A 25,206-nucleotide genomic window follows, 5' to 3' on the forward strand; every position below is an offset into this window, starting at 1 on the left:
TGACTTCTGAGGCTGAAACCAGAGTAAACTATTTGACTCCATCATTACAATCACATCTCATATATTCTCATTCCTTTAGACAAATTTTACCTAAAGCATTTATGTTCAGCCAACTCAATAGTATGTATTATTTTTTGAAAATAATTAAGCATACTATTAAAATTCTGGTGATATTAGAGAGTAGAGGTAAATGGTTTTAAATCTGTCTCAAATGCAGTCATTAAAAAATTATGTGAGCAGGGGCACCTGGGTGGCTCAGTGGTTTAGGCCTCTGCCTTCAGCTCAGGTCATGGTCTCAGGGTCCTGGGATCGAGCCCCACATCGGGCTCTCTGCTCCGTGGGGAGCCTGCTTCCTCCTCTCTCTCTGCCTGCCTCTCTGCCTAGTTGTGACCTCTCTCTCTGTCAAATAAATAAATAAAATATTAAAAAAAAATTATGTGAGCAATTGGTTCTCTTTCCTTTCATTTTCAGCTCATTCATTTCCATCAGAGCCATCCTCTGAGGAGCTGTACATGCACACGTGTCTCTAGGCTCACCTCCCACATACTCAGCAACTTGGTCTCTACCTCTTCTAATCCACCTCCCCGAAACTGCCCTGAAAATGTCATCAATGATCTCTTCATTAGAGTTGCCTAAATATAAAGGCAATGTTTCGGTCTTCATCTCACCTGACCTTTCACTACCTTTGACTCTACTTATTACTTTGCCCTTCTTAAATGTCTCTCCACATTTATTTCTTCTGATACCATTTTCTTCTCAGTTTCTTCCTAATTCAATGGCTGCTACTTCCCTATTCTTCTGCCCCCTCCCTTCTGGGCAAAGCTTGATCCTCCAACCTCTATTTTTCTCATTCTGTACACTTCTTACGTCTTCAACAACCTGCATATTCTAGTAACTGCCAAATCTGTATTTCCAGCCCAAATATCTCTCCTGAATCTCAAAACTGGACATCTCCACATAAATTTCACTGCAGCTTCTCTCTCAATGCATCCTACCCTGTTCTTATCTCTACACAATAGTCCTGGTCCACTATCCTCCACTATCTCCTCTCCTTTTTGCCCTCCCTTGGGGAAGAGTATCAGCAACTACCCAATAAGTCAGAAAGGTATGAAACTTTCTTGAATTCTCCAGATTCTCCTAAATGCAACCTTTCAACAGATGTTGATGATTTTAATCTTTAATGCCTCTGAAATTTGTATAGTTTTCTAAATCTTCACTGGCTTAACATTACCAGCTGGATTATAAGAGCCTCCTAACTACTTTAGGGCCTTAGATCCTAGCCCTCATAGCTTGCAGCTCTATACTTTGCATTCCAGCTACTGACAACTTCCAACCCCGCAGAGCTGCCATATTGAATTTTTTGAAATTCCCATTAGGCACCCGTCTTCCTGACACCTTCTAGTGGACCATTCCCTCCTTTGCTGCTACACTGTTTCCCACATCTTTACTCTTCTAGCTCCTGTGTCTTATAGGATTCAGCCCAATGGCATCTTCTTTGGGAAACTTCCTTTGAGCGTAATGAAGCCAATGCTTTGTTCACCTCTATCAAAGCACCTATTCCATATTTCCATTCTTAATTTTTCTAGCTCAACTACAAATCTAGACTCTAAATTCCTAATGACAGAGGCTGTGTTTTAATCCCATTATGGGTTCATATAACCTGGAAAACATCTAAGCGCTAAATTGAACTTACAAATGAAAAAACTTTAAAAAAATTTTTTAGTTTTGGCCATTAAGTATGAATAAGAATACACATTATAGTGAGTATAAAATTCTTTGATTACTCCAAATATTTATTATAAATTGGTTATTCCTTAATTCATTTTAAAAGGACAAATGTGAGGTAATTTCTTCAAAGACTTCTAAGTGCAACAAGATATATGAGAGCCATAATAAAAAGGATTTTGTATCTCTCTATAAAGTAGATAGTTCATACATTAAATAAAATATTTGTACTTTTCAGCTTGGGCTATATTCAAATATGCTGCTTGAATTTTACTGAATTAAGTGAGTGCTTTATCCTAGACCCCATTTATGTTTTTAAAGAAATTTAGATATATTAGGTAAACTAGGTAAAGTGGAAAGCAAATTAACCAAATAGTAACAAATCAGAAAGCTGTAGTTATGGACACCACTTTCAGCTAGAAAGAAAAGTAGGCTAAAAGGAAAAAGGAGAAAAAAAGAATAACGCTAATTTCCAATTCAATTCTGTTTTCTGAGTTAGTTCAGTGTTTCTCAAAGTGTGGCCCACACTATTTCTTTGACAACTAATACATAAAAACAGGTTCTGTGTCAATAAGTTGGTAAACACTTCAGATTTATTCCTCCCTTGGAAGCTTATAATTCCTCAAGAATTCCTTCAAAAAAGAAACACGTCTAATTTACTTTATTCAAATTGTTCCCAGAGGTAGCTGACCACAAATCCATTCCCTACCCATCCCTCCCTCTACACACAACTATGTGTGGAGAACAAATGGTGAGAAATTCTGCCTTCATTTTCTCATTGCTTTGAGTTGGCAAAAGTTATATTATTAGAAATATAAATACATTGATAAGGCATTTGCTATGGAAGGAAAAACACGAGATTAAAAAACATGAATTTGAATGTCATCTCTGCTTCTTTCTGGACATACAATATTAAGCAAGTCATTACATCTTCCTGAACCTCAATTTCTTCATCTCTTATATAGAGATAACACCCTTTACATCACGAGATTGTCACAAGCTTTACAGAAGGTAAATGTGAAAGTAATTTGTCAGTTATGAATTACTATACAAATATGACATAAAGTAGTATTATCTAAGTACATTTTCCTATAAGAAAAAGTGATTAAGTGAATAAATATATCAAAAAATATTCATTGAGTTCTATGATACATATATTCTACTTACCTGCCCTAATGCCCAACTATCTCCAAATACTTGGGCATTTCTCACTTCTAAGTTATTGGAAGTGGTCATATCATTTGAAGTACATTTGTCAAAGTTTCCACATAATCCTGATAGTTTGTTCTAAAGTGAAAAAAAAATCATGAAATATTCTATTTTCACATCAACATTTAAGGTCACATTAACTAAAAATTTTTAAAGATTTAAAATAGATATTTTAAGTATTTCCACAACTATGTAAATATGTTAAGATAGTTTCATATCTATTTAGTTATATTTAAGTTATTTTAAATTCTTAACAATGTTTCACCATCTCCCAAATTTTATCTAGCTACACTTACCATTGTCTTAGCATTGATACCAGTAATAATATAAGTAACTTGGAGATGTATAATACAGACACTACAATATGAATGTGTATGTATACATACATATTCTGTGTATATTCACATACATATACATTTTAAAGATGAAAAACCCATCTCCCAATATCCTTAAGGTTTTGTAACACTATAAATGTTGAAACAATAAGAATAATAAATTTTTCTCTAGGTCATACTTTGAAAAGCCAAAACATTCAAAACATAACTTCTAAAAGAAAAAGTTGACTTTTTAATATTCATGTATCATGCCACCATGAGACACAATAAATAAAAACCACATCTTATTTCACAATTATAAAGGTTGTTATAGGTTATAAAATGGTTACTGAAAGTGCCATATGAAGTAACCATATCAACATTACCCATTGCATTTTCTCAAGTAATATGAAATGCTTTACTTTTAGTGGAGGAAGATAAACCAAAAGTACAAAGAAGAATAATCTTCTTAAAACAATGGAAATCCACCCCAAAACAATGAAATTAAACAAACTGAGGTTTTCTTCATGTACTGAGAAATGGACCGTAGCCCTTAGCTGATGAAGTAGGCTGCCCAGGTCTCCAGCAAAGCTGACAATAACCCTGGGATTGCAACTGTCATGACCACTGTTTATCATAGTGCCTCTTTCTCAGAAGCCACGATAACTCTCCAAGACAATGGCCACATCCATCGTGATCACCCAACAATTTAAGGCAGCAGTAAAGGGGGAGATGTAGAAGAATAACTGATTAAATCACTTCCAAAAAGTAAGGAAGAGAAGATACATAATAAGAAATGGCAGAAAAACATGGTTGAAGATGTATGGCAATGACTAACTTACTTCATTTGCATCAAAGAAATGCAAGAAGCCAGCAAACCCCTAGTAATAGATTTATGGGCTTTATCTCACTTAAGGTTGAAAAAAAATGACTTTAATATACAATCATATCTTAAATTTACAACATATTAAAATCTTCAAAAATATGTAACTTTTCCACAGTCTAATAAGAATATGTTGTTACTAGGGGGTGCCTGGGTGGCTCAGTTGGTTGAGCAACTGCCTTCAGCTCAGGTCATGATCCTGGAGTCCCGGGATCGAGTCCCGCATCCGGCTCCCAGCTCACAGGGAGTCTGCTTCTCCCTCTGACCTTCTCCTCACTCATTCTCTCTCTCTCACTGTATCTCTCCCAAATAAAATTAAAAAAAAAAAAAAGAATATTTTGTTACTATCCCAATTTTTCCCTAACTTGCCACACATTATATCCATGAGTCTGAACTTCAATTTCAGATAAACTGGATTTTTAAAAATATATTGTTTCAAAAATAATTTCATATATAAATTTAAAATATTTAACAAGATTTGTAATATTTAAAATAATAATCATACTTAATATTTATACAATATTTAACAGAAAATAATATTCAAACAATTTAAAATAGAAATTGCTAAAAATTCTAACCAGCCCAGATTGAATCTTTGAACATTAATAAATAAAACAAATTAGTACATCCATACAATGGTATACTACTCAACAGTATAAAGGAAAACACTATTAATTCGTCCAACAGTATGGATGAAACTTAAATGTATTTTGCGAAGTCAAAGAAGCCAGACCCAACAGGCTGCATAAAGGCAAAACTATAGAGCTGAAGAATAGATCAGTAGGGGATGACAATAATGGGGCGACATGGGAGAAATCGGGGAGTTGAGAGGTCTTTTCTATATAGAAACTCTAGTGAGAGATTAAAAAAACCTCCATGCATTTGTTAAAATGCATAGAACTCTAGACCATAACTTTTTTTTACAAATGTACTGTATGCAAACTTAAAAAAAAAATCCAGAATATGGAGGAAAAGATGGAATGCAGAATGTAATAAAAAAAATAAATAAATCTAACTGTATGACAAACATCACATAACCACGCTGAAAGGGATGGGAAGAAAGAAGTTGACCTAAGTAACTTCAGAAAATGGTTACTCTAAGGTTAAGGTCAAAAAGAACTGTATGCAACACTGTACTCTTAACTGGTAAGAGTTTTCTTCGCTGGGCTATGAGTTAGTAATTCTGATAATATAACTTGTTTCTTAAAGAAAATGTCAATTGTTTTATTTCCATAAAACATCTAAAGGTAAACATAACTTCATTTCTTACATCTCGTTTGGATTGGCCTACAACATAGGTTAACCTACCTTCCACTGGGGTCCAACTTTGATATGAATGGTTGTCTTTTTATCCCAAAGAATAGTGATATCATTTTCTGGAAAGTATATTGCTATGTAGTACCCTGCCTTCCAAAGCTGGTACGTAGGTTTATTTTCCAGAAAAAAACCTGATCGCTTCTTAAAAAAAAAAAAAAAAAAAGGAAGAAGGAAAGAAAGAGAAAAATGAATTCCTTGTTCATTAACCAAAGTGTAAACATTAATTAGTATCTACCAGTGAGGAGTATCTATGTACAAGTATTTTTGGTTGGCTCCATAGCAAAAGACAAAACAAATGTATAAAATATGCATAAAATAGGAAATATATAAATTGATAATCAGACATAATCTGATAGATGGGATCAATATGGATAAATAAGCAAAAGTATTTCTGCTATAGAAAAGAGTGTAAACAAAAGCATGAGCATACAGTACATTGAGGGTAAGGGGTTATATCTGCTGACTCAGAAATTCTATGCTGATGATGAATCATATGATTAAGTACCAAAAATATATTATATACAGATAGATTAATAGATCTATAGGTAGATAAATAGATACATCTACATATATAGGTATATATATATCTACAGATAGAGAGATGCATCTGTATCTGTATCCATATTTATATCTATCTATACTGAGGGAGAGAGAGAGTGAGAGAAAGAGAAAGAGGAAATGGATTTCCATTAAAGGGACTGGGAGAGGCTTCTTGTAAGGAGTGGAATATGAATGGATCTGCAAAAGACCACACACAGGAAAGTATACAGAGCTGGAAATGAAAATGGAGAAGAAATCATTCCAAGCAAAAGTAATAACTTGAATAGAGACTGAGGGGCAAGAAAATTCAAAATCTTTTCGGAACTAAGGAGAGCACCAAAGGACTAGAGCATGGGTTCCATGAGAAGCATAGTAAGAGACCCTTTTGCAGTCAAGTTATCCATACAGTCAAAGGCTGCTATTCTATGTGCAAAATGCATTCAGTAAGAGCTTCTGAACAGGAAAGTGACAAACCATGCTTATATTAAAGGAAGATAATTTGTGGGCTATTAATAACAACCTTAGAGAGAAACTGGAGATGGAACCTGTTGGGAAAATTAAGAGCACATTTAGCCTAAAGAACAAATATTCAGCATCCCTATGAGCAGGGGCTATACCCTGTAAAAGATCACATTAAATCTGACATTATAATGAACTCATATAATAATAACTTTAAAAATATTAAAATCAAATTAAATCAAAGAAAGTAAAGCAAATTCAGGCAGATACAAAATAAAAATTGTGAAGGGGATATACAATCCTTTGATTATACAATAACAAAGTCATAGTTTGGAAATACTATTTTAGAAACATCCCTGAAGGCAAGGTAAATAAACTTAGTCACATCCATAAAGAGTTTTCTAGACCAAGCTCAAACTTACAAGGGCTCAGTATGTTACATGTAACAGTATATATTGTATAAGCATACACATGGTTAATGGATTTCCTTAACCTCTTTTCCTTCTACTCCCAGGTGCCAAGTTGGAGTTATGGGGCAAGGCCCTGGGTGCCTAGGAGAGCTTGCACTCAACCTGGGAGTATCCTTGTTCCTCAGTGAGCAAGGCCTTAAATAATAAAGAAGAAAGAACCACACACACACCATGACAGGTCAAAAGAGACAGCAAAACAAAGGGAGAAAGAATAATTCCTGTTTGAACAAGAGGCATCACATTATCATTCTTTACTAGGCCCACCCAATGTGTAGCCTGCCCTGACCTCAAGTCACTCTCTGCCATAGAACCTATTTTTATGTTTTCATTATACTTTTCAGTACCTTTCTATTATATGATTTGTCTTTGGCTTTATTATCTGCCTTCTCCCCACCTGAATGTGGCTCATTGAAAGAGGTACTTCATCAAGTTTATAGCATTATCCTCAGCTTCTGGATCAAGATGTGATTTATATATTTTTAAAACCTTCCTGCAACAGCCTATTCACAGCTCTTACCTTCCAGTCTGATCAGCAAGAATTAAAGCAAGTAAGCAGAATATTGGTGGCTTGTAGCTCCTTTCAATCCATAAGATGCTTTTTCATGTATTTTCCTATTAAAGTTCTCTTGGACTGGTTTGACCTATCTTTAGAACCTAAAAATAATTTTTGGATAAGGCAGGCAGCTTATCATTAGACTTCTTAAGGGTTGTTGCTACATCTGTTTTCTTGATGTAAAAGATATCTTTTCTTTGTTCCATTTCTTTGAAAAAAATGGATGGTATTTTGATAGGGATTGCATTAAATGTGTAGATTGCTTTAGGTAGCATAGACATTTTCACAATATTTATTCTTCCAATCCAGGAGCATGGAACATTTTTCCATTTTTTTGTGTCTTCCTCAATTTCTTTCATGAGTACTTTATAATTTTCTGTGTATAGATTCTTAGTCTCTTTGGTTAGGTTTATTCCTAGGTATCTTATAGTTATGGGTACAATTGTGAATGGGATTGACTCCTTAATTTCTCTTTCTTCAGTCTTGTTGTTGGTGTACAGAAATGCAACTGATTTCTGTGCATTGATTTTATATCCTGACACTTTACTGAATTCCTGTACAAGTTCTAGCAGTTTTGGAGTGGAGTCTTTTGGGTTTTCCACATATAGTATCATATCATCTGCGAAGAGTGATAGTTTGACTTCTTCTTTACCAATTTGGATGCCTTTAATTTCTTTTTGTTGTCTGATTGCTGAGGCTAGGACTTCTAATACTATGTTGAATAGCAGTGGTGATAATGGACATCCCTGCCGTGTTCCTGACCTTAATGGAAAAGCTTTCAGTTTTTCTCCATTGAGAATGATATTTGCGGTGGGTTTTTCATAGATGGCTTTGATAATATTGAGGTATGTGCCCTCTATCCTTACACTTTGAAGAGTTTTGATCAGGAAGGGATGCTGTACTTTGTCAAATGCTTTTTCAGCATCTATTGAGAGTATCATATGGTTCTTGTTCTTTCTTTTATTAATGTGTTCTATCACATTGATTGATTTGCGGATGTTGAACCAACCCTGCAGCCCTGGAATAAATCCCACTTGATCGTGGTGAATAATCCTTTTAATGTACTTTTCCCCATAGACGTAAAAATCCTTCATTTTTACTAAACAGGGGAGTTTGCCACAAGAAAAACAGTTCTCTTTGGTCAAAAGGAGATAGTGTGCTTCTTTCTTTTCAGATTAGGAAGTAGAGATGCTTTCCATTAGAAAAGGGAGGGTGTTGTGAATTGCCCCAAATCAAGACCTCTATTTCAGATGAGAATTGTAGCACTTTCAACAAACTCCAATGATGTTAGAAAGATAAGTTATAAAGGTGGAGACTGAAACAAAGTGCCACTTAAGTAAATTTATAAAACATTTATATCTTAACATATTTGACAAAAAAAAATTGTGTCCTCATTGAAAGAATAACATTTTTTTCCTTCTCCTCAATGAGCAATCCATCTGCCAAAAATAGTGGTACTTATTTTCACTTCTGATGTTCAAGAGAAAATATCAGCAGGGTATTTGTTAGGGTCAAACTATTTTTATGACTTTCCTTTATCTTACTTCATACTTCACAACTGACACGAAGATTCATCTACACCTGCATACGGGTGAACACCGGAAGTTGACAGTTACACTGAACTGTAATTACCACTTCAAAAATGTGTCAAATTGTTTCTGCAAGAGCATTTACTATTTTTTTTCAGTTTTTTTTTTTCTTAAAAAATACATATATGTAGGGGCGCCTGGGTGGCTCAGTGGGTTAAAGCCTCTGCCTTTGGCTCAGGTCATGATCCCAGGGTCCTGGGATCAAGCCCCGCATCGGGCTTTCTGCTCTGCGGAGAGCCTGCTTCCCCGTCTCTCTCTGCCTGTCTCTCTGCCTACTTGCGATCTCTGTCTGTCAAATAAATAAATAAAATCTTAAAAAAAATACATATATATATATTCTCGTTCTTAAAACCTTCACCTGTAAGTGGATACCAGCAGCTGGCTATGCCATACTGCACTAATTACTTCCAAAAGATGTCAACATGACACAGAAACTCTGTTTTGCCAAAAGTGTAACTGCTGCCTGGTTGGTCTCAATATTTCTGACTGAAACGGAAGCTATGATCTATGGCCCTGATTCTCAAGCTTTAGTGTGTAGAAGGATTGGGAATACCATTAAAAATATTGATCTTCAGGGCGCCTGGGTGACTCAATCTATTAAGTGGCTGCCTTCATCTCCGGTCATGATCTCAGGGTCCTGGGATTGAGTCCCACATGGGGCTCCCTGCTCAGTGGGGAGGCTGCTTCTCCTTCTGTTCCTGCACACTCTTTCTCTCAAATAAATAAAATATTTTTTAAAAATACTGATCTTCAGGTTTTGCCTGGGAGGCTCAATCAGTTAAGTGTCACTGAGGTCATGATCTCAGGGTCCTGGGATGGAGCCCAAGTCAGGCTCCCTGCTCAGTGGGAAGTCTGTTTCTACCTCTGCCCTTCCCCCAGCTCTTGCTCTCTCTCCCACCTCATTCTTAAATAAATAAATAAGTAAATAAATAAATTCATTTAAAAAAATACTGATCTTCATTCTCCACCTTAGCCGTTGTAATTACCAAGGGGAGACCCAGGAACCAAATTTTTGCATAGATATTTCAGATTATTTTAATGCACATTTACAGACCAAACTGCGAGAAACACTATTCTACAGCCTCAAAGAGAGGCCACTTTTTAAAAGCCATATGTCAGATCATGGCCCTTCTCAGTGTCAAACTTTCTTGCTTGTAAAATAAGTTCAGATACCCTATACCACTGAAGACCTCCATGGTCCAGAATAAGATTCCTATCTACTGCCCTTGTTCCCATACTCACTGCTTTCAAGTTGGTCTGGATACCCCCCCCCTTGAAACTCCAAATATAAGAGGGTGAAGGAGAGGAAGAAAGTCATTTCTTGAAATCCATTATCGCATTTAAACATCATATGAACCTAAGAAGTACATTCTATAATCATTCCAAATTTACAACTGAGAAATCTGCAGCTTAAAGAGGTGAGGGAGATTTGCCCAAAGGGACACAACCAGCAAGTGACAGAACAGGGGTTCTAGGTGAGCACTGACTGACTCCAAAGCCTACACCCTTAACAACTACCATCCAAAGTTGGCTTCTTCTCAGGGACTCCCATGCTGTCCTACACACACTCTGGCCATAGCACATTCCATGGCGTATTCTTGTTTATTTTAATGTCTTCCTCCCCTGAGTATAATTCCTGAAAGATAAGCACAGTGTCTTTTCACTGGTTTAGTCCCAATAATTAATAGAGATTTTGGGACATAGTGGATGAATGAATGAATGAATTAAATGTTTTCATTCTTTCAAATCGAGCAGGCTCCTAGAATACAGGAATAAATAAGGGAGAGAGCAGTCCCACTTCTCACAAAACCCTTAGACAAATGGACAGAAGACAGACAATCACACAAGAAATTTCACTAATGTATGTTACGTGTCCTAACAGGGTGCTTGAAGGTATGAAGAGGAGCTCCTGAAGGAGTTACGATGAGACCAATCACAGAAGAATAAGTTAAAGAAAAGGCAGATCCAGGCAGGAGCAAATGACATTCACAAAGAGACAGAGGTGAGGGAAAGAATAAGCCATCTGAAGAACTAATGAAAACTCTGACTTCTGTAACATGGGCTCGAAGCAGAAAGTAAGGAGATGTGAGGCGGGAGAGGTCACGACGGTCAGACTGGTAAAGTCTTATCAGAGAACTGGAAAGTCATCTGAAAGTTTCGAAGCACTAGATTGGTGGAAGATTAGATCCCCATTTTAGGGGGAAAAAGCTGCCTTGGCTGCAGTATGGCAGGGTAAGAGGAGAGGAAATAACTCGGGAAGCTAAGGTCCAGTGTAGACGGTAACTGGAGATGGAGATGCTAGGGCCAGCATGGTACCATGGAAAAGAGGAAAGAACTGGAATATGGAGAAGTGAAATATAAACAAAAGGGACAAGGGTGCCTGGGTGCCTCAGTCATGGCTCAGGTCATGATCCCAGGGTCCTGGGATCCAGCCCAGCAACCTTCTCCCTGCTCAACGGGTAGTCAGCTTCTCCTTCTCCCTCTGCCACTCCCCCCTCTCCACTCCTTCTCTCACTCTCACTCTCTCTTTCAAATAAATTAATTAGTCTTTAAAAAAGTAAGTAAAAGAGACATGTCATGTATGATTTATTGACACCACATAAAACAACAAAGAAAATCGGAATCTAGTAATCACTTGCAGAGAAAAGTACCCTGAATTGTTTCTATTTTGTTTTCAGTATTCTTGGGACAAGATAAAATGATCCTAAAAGAAATAGTTTACTCACTTGTTTGTAAGGAGTATCATTCAGGTAAATTTCAGTGTCTCCAACTGAGATCAAAACACTTTTGGAACAAACAATATCGTTGTCAAAGCATTTCTTGTTCTGGGCAATGACAGATAGATCTGAATCATCAACACTCTGAAATGTCAAAAATAATGCATTAATAAATAAATAAATGTATAATTAATAAGTAAATGTATGTTATGTGTTACTTTGTTATTTTTTATAAAACTTTTTTGTAACAAACCTTAAAGAAAACTAAGATAAGCAATAGTTTGTATTGAAATTAAAATACAGATTACTTCAAAAATATTAAATAAAAAAATACAGCGTATCTCTAAAATACAAATCATTTTTATCTAATAATGTTAAAATAAATTTCTAAAAATATATCAAAGCAATTCAATATTAAACATTTATCTTCAATAACTTCTATTAAAATTTTGTTTTAACAATTTTTTTTTCTATTTCATTATTATAGCTTCAATGTATTGACCAGTTTCTTTTCAACAAATACCCAAGGCATGTCACTTAGGGGAATTTTAAAAGACATATTTTCATTTTAGGTAACATCTTTTGTTACATTTTTGAAAGCTTTCTGGCTAAATAATTATCTGCCTACAGGTTCAAACTGAAATTGACACAAAATTTTGGCAGTGTTAGTAAATATAACACATAACATTTGAGGGCTTCCTTTGAATATTGCATATGATATTTAATTTTTAAGATAATTTTTAAGTTAAATATTATCTCCACTTGACAGCACAGGAAGTGAAGTGAAGTAGGATTAACTGATTGTCCAAGGTCACTTGGTTAAATAAGAGGAGAGACAAAGTTCAAAATCCTAATTTTGTGTTGTTATTGTTGTTAAGGTACTTGGAGAGAAATTAGGAAGTGTTTAGCAATGATTGAGGAGAAAAGTCAATTAAGTTATAGGGAGTTCTTCATTTGGGAGAATGTTATTTGGCCCTGTACATTCTCCACTGGACCGCCTCTACACGCCCCCCTCCACCTTCCTGCAGCTACTCCCAACTGCACCTGTTAAGAGCACATTCTCTTAATCGGGGTTTCTTTTTTTGGTATCAGTTTCCTCAGGTGGGCTTCTGTGGCTCTACAGACCCTGGAAATTCACTGCAAAATGTTTTTTGATGATCCGTATTTTTCTAAGAAGAAAGTCCATGGTTTTCATCAGATTTTAAAGTGGTCTTTATCCCTCCAAAAGTTAAAAGACACACTGCTTTAAGAAGGCTCTCACTAACTTGTGGAAGGTGGGGATTTCACCACAAAGAACGTGGCCTTTCTCTTTGAAGTCTACATACAATTTTCAAAGGCCCACACATTTCCTGAATTCTTTTCATTTTTAGATATATGGGTCAGTGTTTATTTTCAAAGTGAAAAAGTCTTTAAATATCTGCAAATCATACATGTCTTACAAATCCTCTCCACTTAGTTTTTCATATCACCAGCAATATGAACACTGGCTCAATATTTCTTTTGGTTTGGCCAAATTCTTTCTGTCTTTTAAGTAATTACTATAGCTTAGTGCCAAAAGGATAGGTTTTCAATGAATGGTGTTGACAAAGTAATTAATGCGTCCTTCTGTGACCCATTTTTCCTTCCTTCCTTCCTTCATAAGAACTGAAAGCTTTTACTTCTTCTTAAACAATCATTTCGCAAAGCATTGCCCAAATTTTGAAAAGGAGAATAATAAAGATCATTAAGATGATTATGGTATTGTAATACTCAAAAAAACATGCCACATTTTGTGCCTTTATGAAAGATTTTCAAAGAAAAAATATATAATTTAGGGTTTTGTTTTGTTCTTCCCCTTGAGAAAGGTTGTTTAGATTAAGGGATGTGAAAAGCCAGCTGAAAGGCTTTCTATTGCCATTACATTTCTATTATTATTAATTAAAGTTCCTCAGTGTTAGATTAGTCTTTATATTAAACTCAGAAATGCCACAAAATATTCTATATTGTATAGTCTGCCTTGTAATATCATGTTACTGCTGACAGTAACTTGAAACAATATCAATTCCTAAGAGTCACATTTCTGTAATTTTCATTTCTATTGTATTTCAAGTTAATATTAGGTTTGGAGCTAATGCTACAGAGTTGCTAAGCAACATAAGTAATGATTATAAAGCTAGAGGGAAAAGGTCAACATCAGAGTACCGCATAGATTCCTCAAACCCTTTATTCTGAGGTACTGCAAACATTTATAGAAAATATTCTCCCAAGTGATTCTAAAACAAAATGTCAGCACCTCTCAAGGTAGAATATTATTTTACTCAAATGCCAGTCAATCTAAGCACTTGTCATAGCCCCTACCCTTTTAAGGGTAAGTACCCAACATAAAGTTCCTGCTAATAATAGTCTCAGGAAGCCATTTTTTAGGTCCCAAAGTGGTACATTCACCAGTGGGCCAAAAGAGTTCTGTTTTTTGTTTTACTTTGCTTTGCTTTGTTTTGTCTTTGGTTTTTTATATGAAAGAGATTTACTGGGGAGCTATTTTGAACTATAAAGGGGCAAAGTAGGCAGAGACACCTGTGATGGGGAAAGAGAAAAAAGGAGGACTGGATAGGAAGAGTCTCTAACAGCAGCACTGTACCAAGAAAATTCTGGGGAGGTTAATGAGGAGTCCTTGACCCAATGGAACCCATCAGGGGATTGGGCCAGCATACTCATTTACTGCAGTCCCACCATACTCACTCATTGGCTAAAAGCAGCTGAGGGAAGTGTGGCTTCAGCAGGATCCCAGTGGGGGATAACCATGAGGCAACACGTGAGGTTCTCAATCAACCCTGCTTCCCATAAGAGGAGATCTTAATGATACATTTCCATTGCTGCTACATCAGATTTTTTTTTTCATTAGTATTTGGTGGATATAAAGACCATAAATGTTTTCATGCCACCAAATTTTATCTCTATATTTGATAGTTGTCATGAAACATGTTATGAAGTTAATAATATGTGGCTTTAAAATCAATACAGTGTCTTTTTCTTTTCCAATTGCATATTGGGTAGGTTCTATGCGTCTGGGTCCACCTTTTTCTTTAGTAACAAGATTAACGTAATCTGGAAATTTGGTCAATGATACTTTCTCTAAATTAGAATCTTCTGGTGCATCAAAATAACCTGCTGGTTACTGTGGCTTCTTAAGAGATTGCTTGATGGTTCAGAATTTTCTTCTTGAGAACTCATTTTCCTCACACAATGACAAAGAAGAGGTGATCTTGCCACCTTCCCCACGGTGGCTGGGATGCAGCCAAGCCACTGAGCTAGACCTGATACAGTCATGGCGCCAATTTGAGCCAACGGAGTTTAATGCAAGCATGAAAAGACAACTCTAGCCTATGAGATTACCTCTCATGCTTGAACCAGAAAATGATGGTTTGTTTTTTTAAGTTTTTTGTGGTAAGATTTGAGGGTAAATAGACAGAAAGAGGATAAAAGGTAGAAGGCTGCTGAACAGAAGAGAGCAAGCTTAAAATATAAGGAAGCAGAAACAATGATTGAACTGATGCAAAGATTAAAGATACAGAAAAGAGAGTTATATAAACAAGCCTGAGAAAGAAGAGAGTAGAGCAGTCATACAGAGACTGTCCCTGTGGCGTGAATGACAACAGAGCATCCATGAACTCCTGCTGCTTGGGAGGCAAAACCATCCTTCAGCTGTCACCTTTGTGAGGTGTATAGTCTTGGTCAAAAATGTCCTTGGTATGGTATTTCTCTTGGGGTTTTGCACGAGGATTACCACAGGACACACTACTCTTCCCTGAAACAGCAGGTGCTTAACCAGGGTGCCATGAGAAGAAAACCACCCTGAGGTGCTTCATTACAAGGAACTCTACCTGAAAATACACTGAAAAAAATGTGGGTTATAACAGGCTGAAATACTCCAGTACCAATTCCTACCTCTTCCATGAAACTCTGCTGCTTGTCCTTTCTCTGGTCAAAATTAGTTACATTCCCACAAGAAAGCTTTTTATCCCAGCCTCCTAGCTTCTTGTTTATTAATGACTTCCCCAAACATAAAACAATTGAGGGTAAGCTAATGTCTTTAATAATTGTACCCTTGACAGCTCCTAGCATAGAGCGTACATTTAAATATGAAAGAAAGAGAGAGAGAGAGAGAAGGAAGGAAGGAAGAAGGAAAGAAAGAAAGAAAAAGGAAGGAAGGAAGGGAAAGAGAAAGAAAGAAAGGTACAAAAATAATTACTGGAAAACCTATGCTATCACTGTTCTACTGAATGTTTTAGAAGGTTTAATATAAAGGATGTATTATCTAAGTAGGTAAACTATTACAATGCAAAGTAAATATTGAACTTTAATGTCTAAGATTAATAATGGAGATCAATCATATGGATAAAATATACAATCATCTTCCCTGAAATTTTCAATAATGATACAATATTTAAGAGTTAGTTCACATGGATAAATTAGAAAATTAATTAAATGCTTATTTTTTGAAAAGACACTGACAGAGGCGCCTGGGTGGTTCAGTCAGTTAAGCATCCAACTTTTGATTTTGGCTCAGGTCAGGATCTCAGGGTCCTGAAATTGAGCACTGAATGGGGCTCTGTGCTGGGTATGGGGTCTGCTTAAGATTCTGTCTCCATGTCCCTCGGCCCCTCCCACCTACTCCACTCATTCTCTCTCTCTCCCTCTCTCTCTCTCGCTAACAACAACAACAACAACAAAAAAGGCACAGAATTAATTCCATAAACTCCAAGATTTTCATCTCCTTACTGAAATAGATTAAAAAATACACCAGAGATGTCTATAAAGTTTTGTTCATATAATTTTAAAAATTAAAGTAATATATTTTTCACTTCCATTTTAGCTTTGGCAACATTAATGTATCAGAATTGATAGGGAATTTTCTTTATATTTTTATCATATAGTTTAATTTAATTATAAATATTTCTGATTTTCCTGATATAAAAATGTTCAGTAAACTATAAAAAAACTGATGTGCGTTGAAAATATCCACCGTAATATAGACAAGGTATATTATACTATCAATAAAGGTCTAAGTTGTTCTCTTTCTGTCTCTGATCCCTTTGTCCTCAGCATGGTTGTCACACAAAGAATATTAATAAAAACTGCACCTGGAAGACAAACCACACTAAGAACATCATTTCAGAGAATAAAAATGATTAACTTAGAGATTACTACTTGGAGAAAATTCTAAATTGGCTGCCTATCTCCTGAGTCTGTAACTATAAGATCATTTTAGAGTAGTTTTTCTTCCTTGGGACTAAACTGGAAATAAAGATTGGAGATAATCAGAGTTTGCTGAACAGGAAGCCAGTCAAAAACATCAAAAGATTTTTGTAATAGGGAATAACATTTCCAGTCAATGTTAGGATGGCCACAGGAAGAGAAAGTAAGTGAAAGATAGCCTATTTATCATTTTTTAAAGAAATACTTATATATAAATTCTCTAATGTTTTTAGGATCTCAGTTTGTTCCTTACTTATAGATTTGCAGAGGAAACAGACATGGAAACATGGAACCTGTGAGTCCTATGTTCTAAGAAACCCTTGAAGAAAGGAGCCATCAGAAGCTATTGAGGAGTGATCAGAGACAAGGGACCAGCAGAGGCAACAGAATTACAAAGCACAAGCTACATTAAAGGAAAAAAGAAGATAAACTTTTAGAAGTTTAATTAGATTTTGCATTCAGGTCATCATTGACTTTTGCAGTTGGAATTTTATGAGTTTTATGATTAGGTGATTAATAACTAAGCCCCCCCTCCACCACACCCCAGCCTCAAGTTCAGAGGCAAGACCCATCTTTATTTTCGGTGGTCATCATACTTGCACTCCTCAGTATAGGGCCTGACACATAGAAGGCACACCAGAAATATTAGTGGGACAAATGATGGAGAGTGATGAAATCAGAAGCGTTTTCAGAGGCTTAAGGAGAGCACTAAACATTTGAGATCTCACCTGAAGAGAATGTTGAAAAGAAATCAAGCAGTGATTGGGGCTTGTCATAGATTGGATAGAAGAAGAGTTACAGATAGTAATACAGAGTAGTAATACAGAAGTAGGCTCTGAATCTGGGTAGTTAGAATATTGTATTTCCTATTTTTGCTGAAGATATCCAGTGTTCTCTCTTTTTGCGTTTACAGCCAAGTCCAAGATGTCATTTGGTTCCTCATCTCTTTTTACTGTTAAACAAGTCTTACTTCTGGTTATACATTATACCTTTGTCTTAAATTTGCTTCAAATCACTTAAAAAACAATGTGCTGTATATTCCATATGCTATTTACAGGTAAGGGTAAACAGCCTCCAAGATGAATAAAATATCAGGGAACCTGGATTTTTAAAGTTTGACAAGCTTCAACAAAGATACTGTAAGTACTTACTTTGTACCTAAAACTAGATTACAATGAAAACGCCACAATCCAGAGATTGGGCTGGGGGGCGGGGGGGGGGTGGAATTTCATATCTCTTTGAATGTGAGGGTCAAATTACTTATAAAGTAAAGTTGAATAAATATTAATTTTTAGAAGTCCAATTGGCAAATGAAGAGACATGTTTATGGATGAGGTTACTGGATCCCCCAGAAGGCCCTAAATTTCACCAGATAAGAATACATTACACATAACAAAAATAAAACCTAGAATTATTTGTAATCAAGGCAGGAAGAAAGAGAGCTGTTTGACAAGGAAGAAAGAATTAAATCTGTACTTCACAGAAATTATTCCTGTCCCTGAAAAAGTAGTAATGAAAGGAATGGGCAGGCAGCAATTCTATCCTTCTCAAAGGAAATGCTGATTCTTTCCCCAAAAGAGAAAGCTAGGTGTGTGGAGTAAACAAAGAAACCAAAACCAAACCAAACCAAACCAAACAAAAAAATTACGGAAGAAAAACTGAAGCAGAGAAAAAAAAACAAAAAAACAAAAACCCCAAGCATTGAGAATTTTACTATCCAGCATGAAAAGATTTCAAACCCATGAAAATTAGGTTACATTGTAAACGACTAATTCATCTTGGATATGAAATATTTATCTGTTCCATGATCAAGTAACTACTTCTTGACTTACCAAATATATGTTGATCAAATTATCCTAATTATTTTGGGCCTGGTACTGATTTTACTGATTTTCATAAAAATGTCCATTACAATATAGTAAATAATTCTCTAGTATAATTCTAATTAATTATTAATAGTAGTTTTTCTTCTCTTTAATTACTAAATTGAAATCCATGAAACTTATATTCTGAAGTCTGTCTTTTATAAACGCTTTCTTTTTTAAAGAACATTGTTAAAGTACCAAAAGGAAAAATACTTCTACGTTGGTAGAAAAAAAAAGATGCAATTCTAGAACTTAAAAATAGAGACTTTAATCTTACTACATGAATCCTAATGACAGATCTTAATCCAGATATTAAATTCAGGATCTAAATTTCATTACTTACTAAGAGATTGGAAGACTATTTCCTGTGACATATCTTCTCATACAGAGACAGGTGTATCTTATTAAAAATTGAAATTGAACATGAGATACTGATTTTTAACAGAAGAATATAGTAGCAAATTAAAGTGATGATAGGAGTCAGGTTTTAAAAGCCTAAAAGCCAGACTTTAATGGCTCTTGCCTGCTAAATGGAATGATACTCTTACAGAGAAGCACCAGAAATAAATAAATAAATGCATAAATAAATACATACATACATACACAGTTTTTTTTTTAAGGCTGTTATTATTATTCAGCATCAAACACAAGCACATACTCTCACTTAGCCAAGAATCAGAGTTGAGACAAATATTCTACTTGAAATGCTTTCTGCACAATCATTCTTTTAAAATAGACTGGTAAACACTATGATTTCTCTACTGTGAAGACAAATGAGGGGTTAAGGAAAAGCCAGGCAGAGCATAGAGCTCAAATAAGTAGTTAGTAAGAGTTCGCCAAATGCTCAGCATTTTGCAAAATGACTTGGGGAGGGAAAAAGAAATGTAAGGCATGATTCCAATCTTCTCAACTTCAGAATTTTCTTGAACAAATCTGGATTTATTCTTTAAGAAACTTGAAATTTGAAACTTGAAGAAGCTGACAATAGTACCAAATGGGAAATTTAATGGTTTAAAACATAAGCAGGAGTTAAGTTTAGAACACAATGGATTTCACCTTTTTTTTTTAATTTAATAGAACTGATACAAAATAGGAATGTGTCTACTTTGTTGATATACGCTTTAAAGAACAGGATCACACACACACACACACACACACACACACACACACACACACCTCTATTAACAAAAAAGCCTTACCCAGAAATAAGACATGCATTCAAGATAATCACAGGTTACCTTGTTGGAAGAAAAGATGTTATTTTGTTTATTCTTGTACAACTTTTTTCTAAAGCTAACATTTTACATTTAGAAATTTAATTCTGGGGCAGTGATGTCTAAATAAAATTTAGGTATAAAGTAAACCCAAATGCATTAAGCATATGAGAAATTTTAAGGATTTTATCGGGTACACTAAGCCCAGGGTTGACTATAGTATATCATCAAGATAACATGTCTAGAATTAAGAATAATGTCTCTTTATTGCTACAATCATGAACAATACATATTATTCAATGCATGGTTTAATGTCTTATATTTATAGTCACCAAACTAAGCCCATAAAAATAAAAATGGTTGGCATTTATTGAACACTTACTATACATCAAGCACTGTCTAAAAGCTTTACATAATTTTATCTTATTTAATCCTAAAGACTACCCCAGGATACAGGTACAATTATTATCCCCATTTTGCAAATTAGAAAACAGAAGCATAGAAAGTTTAAGAATTAGCCCATCTCATTGAGCCCCGCATTGGGCTTTCTGCTCAGCAGGGAGCCCGCTTCCCTCCTTTCTCTGCCTGCCTCTCTGCCTACTTGTGATCTCTCTCTGTCAAGGAAATAAATAAAATCTTAAAAAAAAAAAAAAGAATTAGCCCATCTCCTATTAAATAATAAAACTTATGAGTCAATGTGAAATGTTTAAAATTGCTATCACTTTTGTAGGTTTTATTAATGACATGTGGAATTGATATATCACATATCAGCATACTTGTTTTTTACATTAAGCTTTTACACAAGAGCAAATAAAAGTACCTAGTTGTGACATACCTTTATCAGAAATACCTGGCAATCACTGATATAGTCATATTCCAGTCCGTCAAAAGAATGATAATGCCGGTCCCCGTATATTGTACACACCGCGGGGCACGGATAGTAGGTGCAATTGAACATCCCTCGTCGACAAACACTAGCCAAAAATAACACCAGTTATCTCTCTAAGACATTTGGCTCTAATTAGAGTTTTGCAAGTGGTAAAAACATTGTAAGCTTTGTGTTCAAGAACATTCACTGAGCCAAGAGCCCTTAGTCATATGCCAATTGGTTCAATAACATCTATTACATTGACAAATTAAGCCTATATTTATCACTTTGCTTAAATATATTATCAGAGAGCACAACCAAGCCTAAAAATTGTTGCTTTGGTCACCTGAAAGCAGATGACAGACTAAATCATTTAATATAGCCCTGATGGGAGCAAAAAAAAACCCATAATGCCATCTCCTGTATTTGGATCAGTTTAAATATACGACATGTGACATTGTTCATGAGCTTGGAATTTTTTTCCCACATTTGAAAGAAATTATATTTCAATTTTGTTTTATGGGATTGTTTTGTCTTATTTCCAAACATAAGACCTTAGAGTAAATGTGATCCTCTCTTTGGTGCATTTATTAATTTCTTATAAATTTGAGATATTCTTATTCTTATTAAATTTTCAAGTTTTCACATTTCACAGTTTTTTTTTTTTTTCTGGGCTAAACAAATATGCCTCAAAATAATGGTATGATTCCCTTGTGGGAATAGCTCTCCACCAACTCCTGAATGCCTTTAAAATCTTATTTACTCAGGCTTGACTTAGTGTTTGCTGAAGTCAGTCACATTAACTATAAGATGATCGAAACTAATACAATTGCTTAGGAAAAATGTTGTGAAATAAATGGATCTCATTACCAGGTATAACATGGTGTAGCAATCACTTCTCCTGAGAGGTACTCCCAATCTTTCCAGATACACGGACAGCTTTCAGGAACATAACATTTTCCTTTGTGCTCTGCCATTCTTCCAATGAAGAAGTAAATGCTATTTAGTTTCAGTTTTTTAAGGATCAGTAATCTTGTTATATTCAACACCATCTATATTTATTAGGACTACCACAGGCATGTTCTCTCTGACTTATGGAAGGGGTGGATCTAATCTTTCGCTCTCTCTTTTTCACACAGTACCTTGCAGATCGTAAGAGTAAATGAAATGCCAGCGAGTGATCAGATGCAATATTTTAAACTGTTTGCTATTGCTTAGCACAATAAAAGATAAACACAAGCTTAAATTTCCAGGGACAGGGAGCTATTGTGAAAACAACATTTAAAGAATACGTGAGGGCCCCTTTTTTTGGTATTTGCTACTTAAGAGAAAAAAAATCTGTAGGGCCTAAAAAATTTTCAGTAAAAGAGTAAATTATGGGGGCACCTGGGTGGCTCAGTTTGTTAAGCGACTGCCTTCGGCTCAGGTCATATCCTGGAGTCCCAGGATCGAGTCCTGCATTGGGCTCCCAGCTCCACAGGGAGTCTGCTTCTCCCCCTCACCATCTCCCCCTCTCATTCTCTCTCTCAAGTAAATAAATAAAATCTTCAAAAAAAAAAAGAGTAAATTATGAAATGGCTAACCTTTTCTGTTGCAGGACAGAGAGAATAATCAAAAGCTCCTTATGGGGGAGCCTGGGTGGCTCAGTGGGTTAAAGTCTCTGCCTTTGGCTCAGGTCATGATCCCATGATCCTGGGATTGAGCCCCACATCGGGCTTTCTGCTCAGCAGGAGCCTGCTTTTCCCCCTCTCTCAGCCTACCTCTCTGCCTACTTGTGATCTCTGTCAAATAAATAAATAAAAATCTTTAAAAAAATAAACAAAAAATAAAAAGAGGAAGCTAAGATTCCAAGTGGTTAAGTCACTTGCCCTGAGGTACTTCAGCTAATAAAGAGAGTCAATATCTGAGCCATTTTTACATGACACTTTTCACTATATTACTTTCCATTTCTTTCATCCATAGTGATTTCTTTTAAGATTTTTTTTTTTTTTTTGAAGAGGTGAAGGGGCAAAGGAAGAGGGAGAGAAACTCAAGCAAACTCCCCACTGAGCTTGGACCTTGACCAGGGACTCAGTCCTGCAACCCTGAGATCACTACCTGAGCTGAAACCAAGAATTTGACACTAAACCAAAGGAGCCACCCAGATGCTCCAACAATGATTTCTAAACTGAGGAATGAGGATCTTTCCTTTCATACTCAATGAACTGCTGTCACTCTGAGGAGCCCCATAAAACAGGGGATATGAGGCTTATTGCCCTAAAATAAGCCAGCCAAGGTCATATGGAAGACAATCCAAATCATATTATCATGAACAACTTTATAACAGGAAAGTTCTATATAATAAAATTATTTCCAAATCAGTCAAAGACCTCTTAGTTAATTCCAACCATATTTACTTCAATACAGTAAGAGGAGGTGGGAGAAAATTTCCTGAGTTTTATAATGAAATTAGACCAGTAAATAAATCAATCATTGTTGAACTAAAAGTCAAAGGTGACAGTAACTAGATATTCTTTAAAAAAAAAAAAAAATAGCGTCAACTGCAAGTCTGTGAAACAAAGTTAGGATGCAGCTTTATCTAATCAGCCATGCACCCTTAAGTCATAATCAAATCAAATTAATCAAGTGATGTTGTAGGTTTCAATTATTTTACCATCATAAAGGTGATAGTTCCCTCGTCCTTTTTACTAAAATGTCTTCCTCACTCAACTGCCCTAGGGCCTGGTTTCTACCTTTTATTCTCCCACACACGGGCCCCTGTTCTTTCAACCTTCGCCCTTTCTGAAGAGATTGGTACAGTCCCAAGTCATTTGGCTCTTCCATCTACTCCAGATGGGGATGGACAAATGCCAACTCCCCTGAGAAACAGACTACAAAACCTCTCTCTTCTTTGCGCATGGTTCAGATGACCCGAGCCCAGGAATTCCTCCGTGTGAATAGGCTCATCAAAGAACGGGTGACCTGTTTGCCTCAGGTGGCCTCTCTCTGTGCACTGCCTCCACTCACTACCAGGGGAGGGAGGGCCAGTGAGGCCAGATGTTATGTGCTGCAGGGAAGCGAATAACCACCAGATTCTGTACTTAACTTCCCCATATACGAGGCATTCCTGCTATTAAAGGAAATCTACAAAAATAGGATATTATTCTGCCATAAGATAGTGATTCATATTTATTGAGTGTACACACACACACACACACACACACACCCCGTATCTCACAAACCTAACAGGCTTAAAAGAAGCTTGCCGAAAAATAACTCCGCTAACATCAGCAGAGCTGGGGTTTGAACTCCAGTGTGTTTGAACCCAGAGATCCCGCTGTTACCCACTGTCCTGTGTAGCCTCAACACATCATTTTTTGTAACACACATTAAGTGAAGCAGTTAGCAAGATGCCTATGTGGCTTAGTTGGGTAAGCATCTGACTCTTGATTTCAACTCGGGTCATGATCTCAGGGTTGTAGGTTCGAGCCCCCCATCAGACTCCATGCTCAGCACAGCGTCTGCTTGAGATTCTCTGTACCCCTCTCCCTTTGCCCCTCCCCCTACTCATGCTAAATAAATAAGCAAAATCTTACAAAGGTAAAAATTTTAAAAAAAGCAGTTGGCATCACTGTTATGACTTAACTTCAACAACAGTAACAGCACAACAGAATATACAAAAGATATGCACTTAAAGTATTTAAATAGAGAATGGCTCACTATCATGTTCTGAAAATTGCAGTTAAACCAGGAGATAAATGCCAAGTCCATCCTAAAATGAGTTCTCTCTTCAATTCATTATATTACTTTAATAATATTGTACATATAACATGTGCAACATACTTAATCATGTGTTATATGTCCTATTTTATATTTCAAACATAACATGGGATATGTTACATGAATATAGCAAAATAATTGCAATAGTCTTCTAGTTACCAACTCAAAGTTAACCACAGTCCAGAACAAGTTTAGCTAAATACTTCTAGGAGCTCTTACATTTTCTGTCAAATCCTGAATATTTAAAAAAAAAAAAAAAGACAGACAGAGAAAGAGAGAGAGAGAGAAAGACACTTACCCTGGGGCACAAACACAGCCACTTATACAGGGTGAGGATGGGGCACAAGTGAAGTTCATGGCCAGGTTTGCACATGTAGTCTCACAATTTACACCACCAGCTGGTAATTCAGGGTCAGGAAATCTGCAGTCAAAATACACTTTTCCTTCGGGACAGGCATGAACTTCAGGGAAAAGGCACAGAAAAAATAC

General features: G+C 35.9%; 1 protein-coding gene across 2 annotated transcripts in view; it reads right to left on the reverse strand.

The window, feature by feature from the left end:
- OTOGL (otogelin like) overlaps window positions 1-25,206 on the reverse strand; it is a 134,075-nt gene that overhangs the window by 52,406 nt on the left and 56,463 nt on the right. Inside the window, exons 23-28 of one of the 2 annotated variants that reach the window (XM_046012943.1) lie at window positions 25,016-25,178; window positions 21,829-21,936; window positions 20,926-21,064; window positions 11,786-11,920; window positions 5,440-5,589; window positions 2,893-3,012 (exon numbers count right to left, since the gene is read on the reverse strand). In XM_046012943.1, coding sequence (XP_045868899.1) covers window positions 2,893-3,012; window positions 5,440-5,589; window positions 11,786-11,920; window positions 20,926-21,064; window positions 21,829-21,936; window positions 25,016-25,178 — 815 coding nt within the window. The remainder of the gene's footprint in view (window positions 1-2,892; window positions 3,013-5,439; window positions 5,590-11,785; window positions 11,921-20,925; window positions 21,065-21,828; window positions 21,937-25,015; window positions 25,179-25,206) is intronic. The other variant, XM_046012944.1, reaches the window with a different exon arrangement.

This window comes from Meles meles, chromosome 7 (genome assembly GCF_922984935.1).
Source record: "Meles meles chromosome 7, mMelMel3.1 paternal haplotype, whole genome shotgun sequence".
Taxonomy (NCBI): Eukaryota; Metazoa; Chordata; class Mammalia; order Carnivora; family Mustelidae; genus Meles; species Meles meles.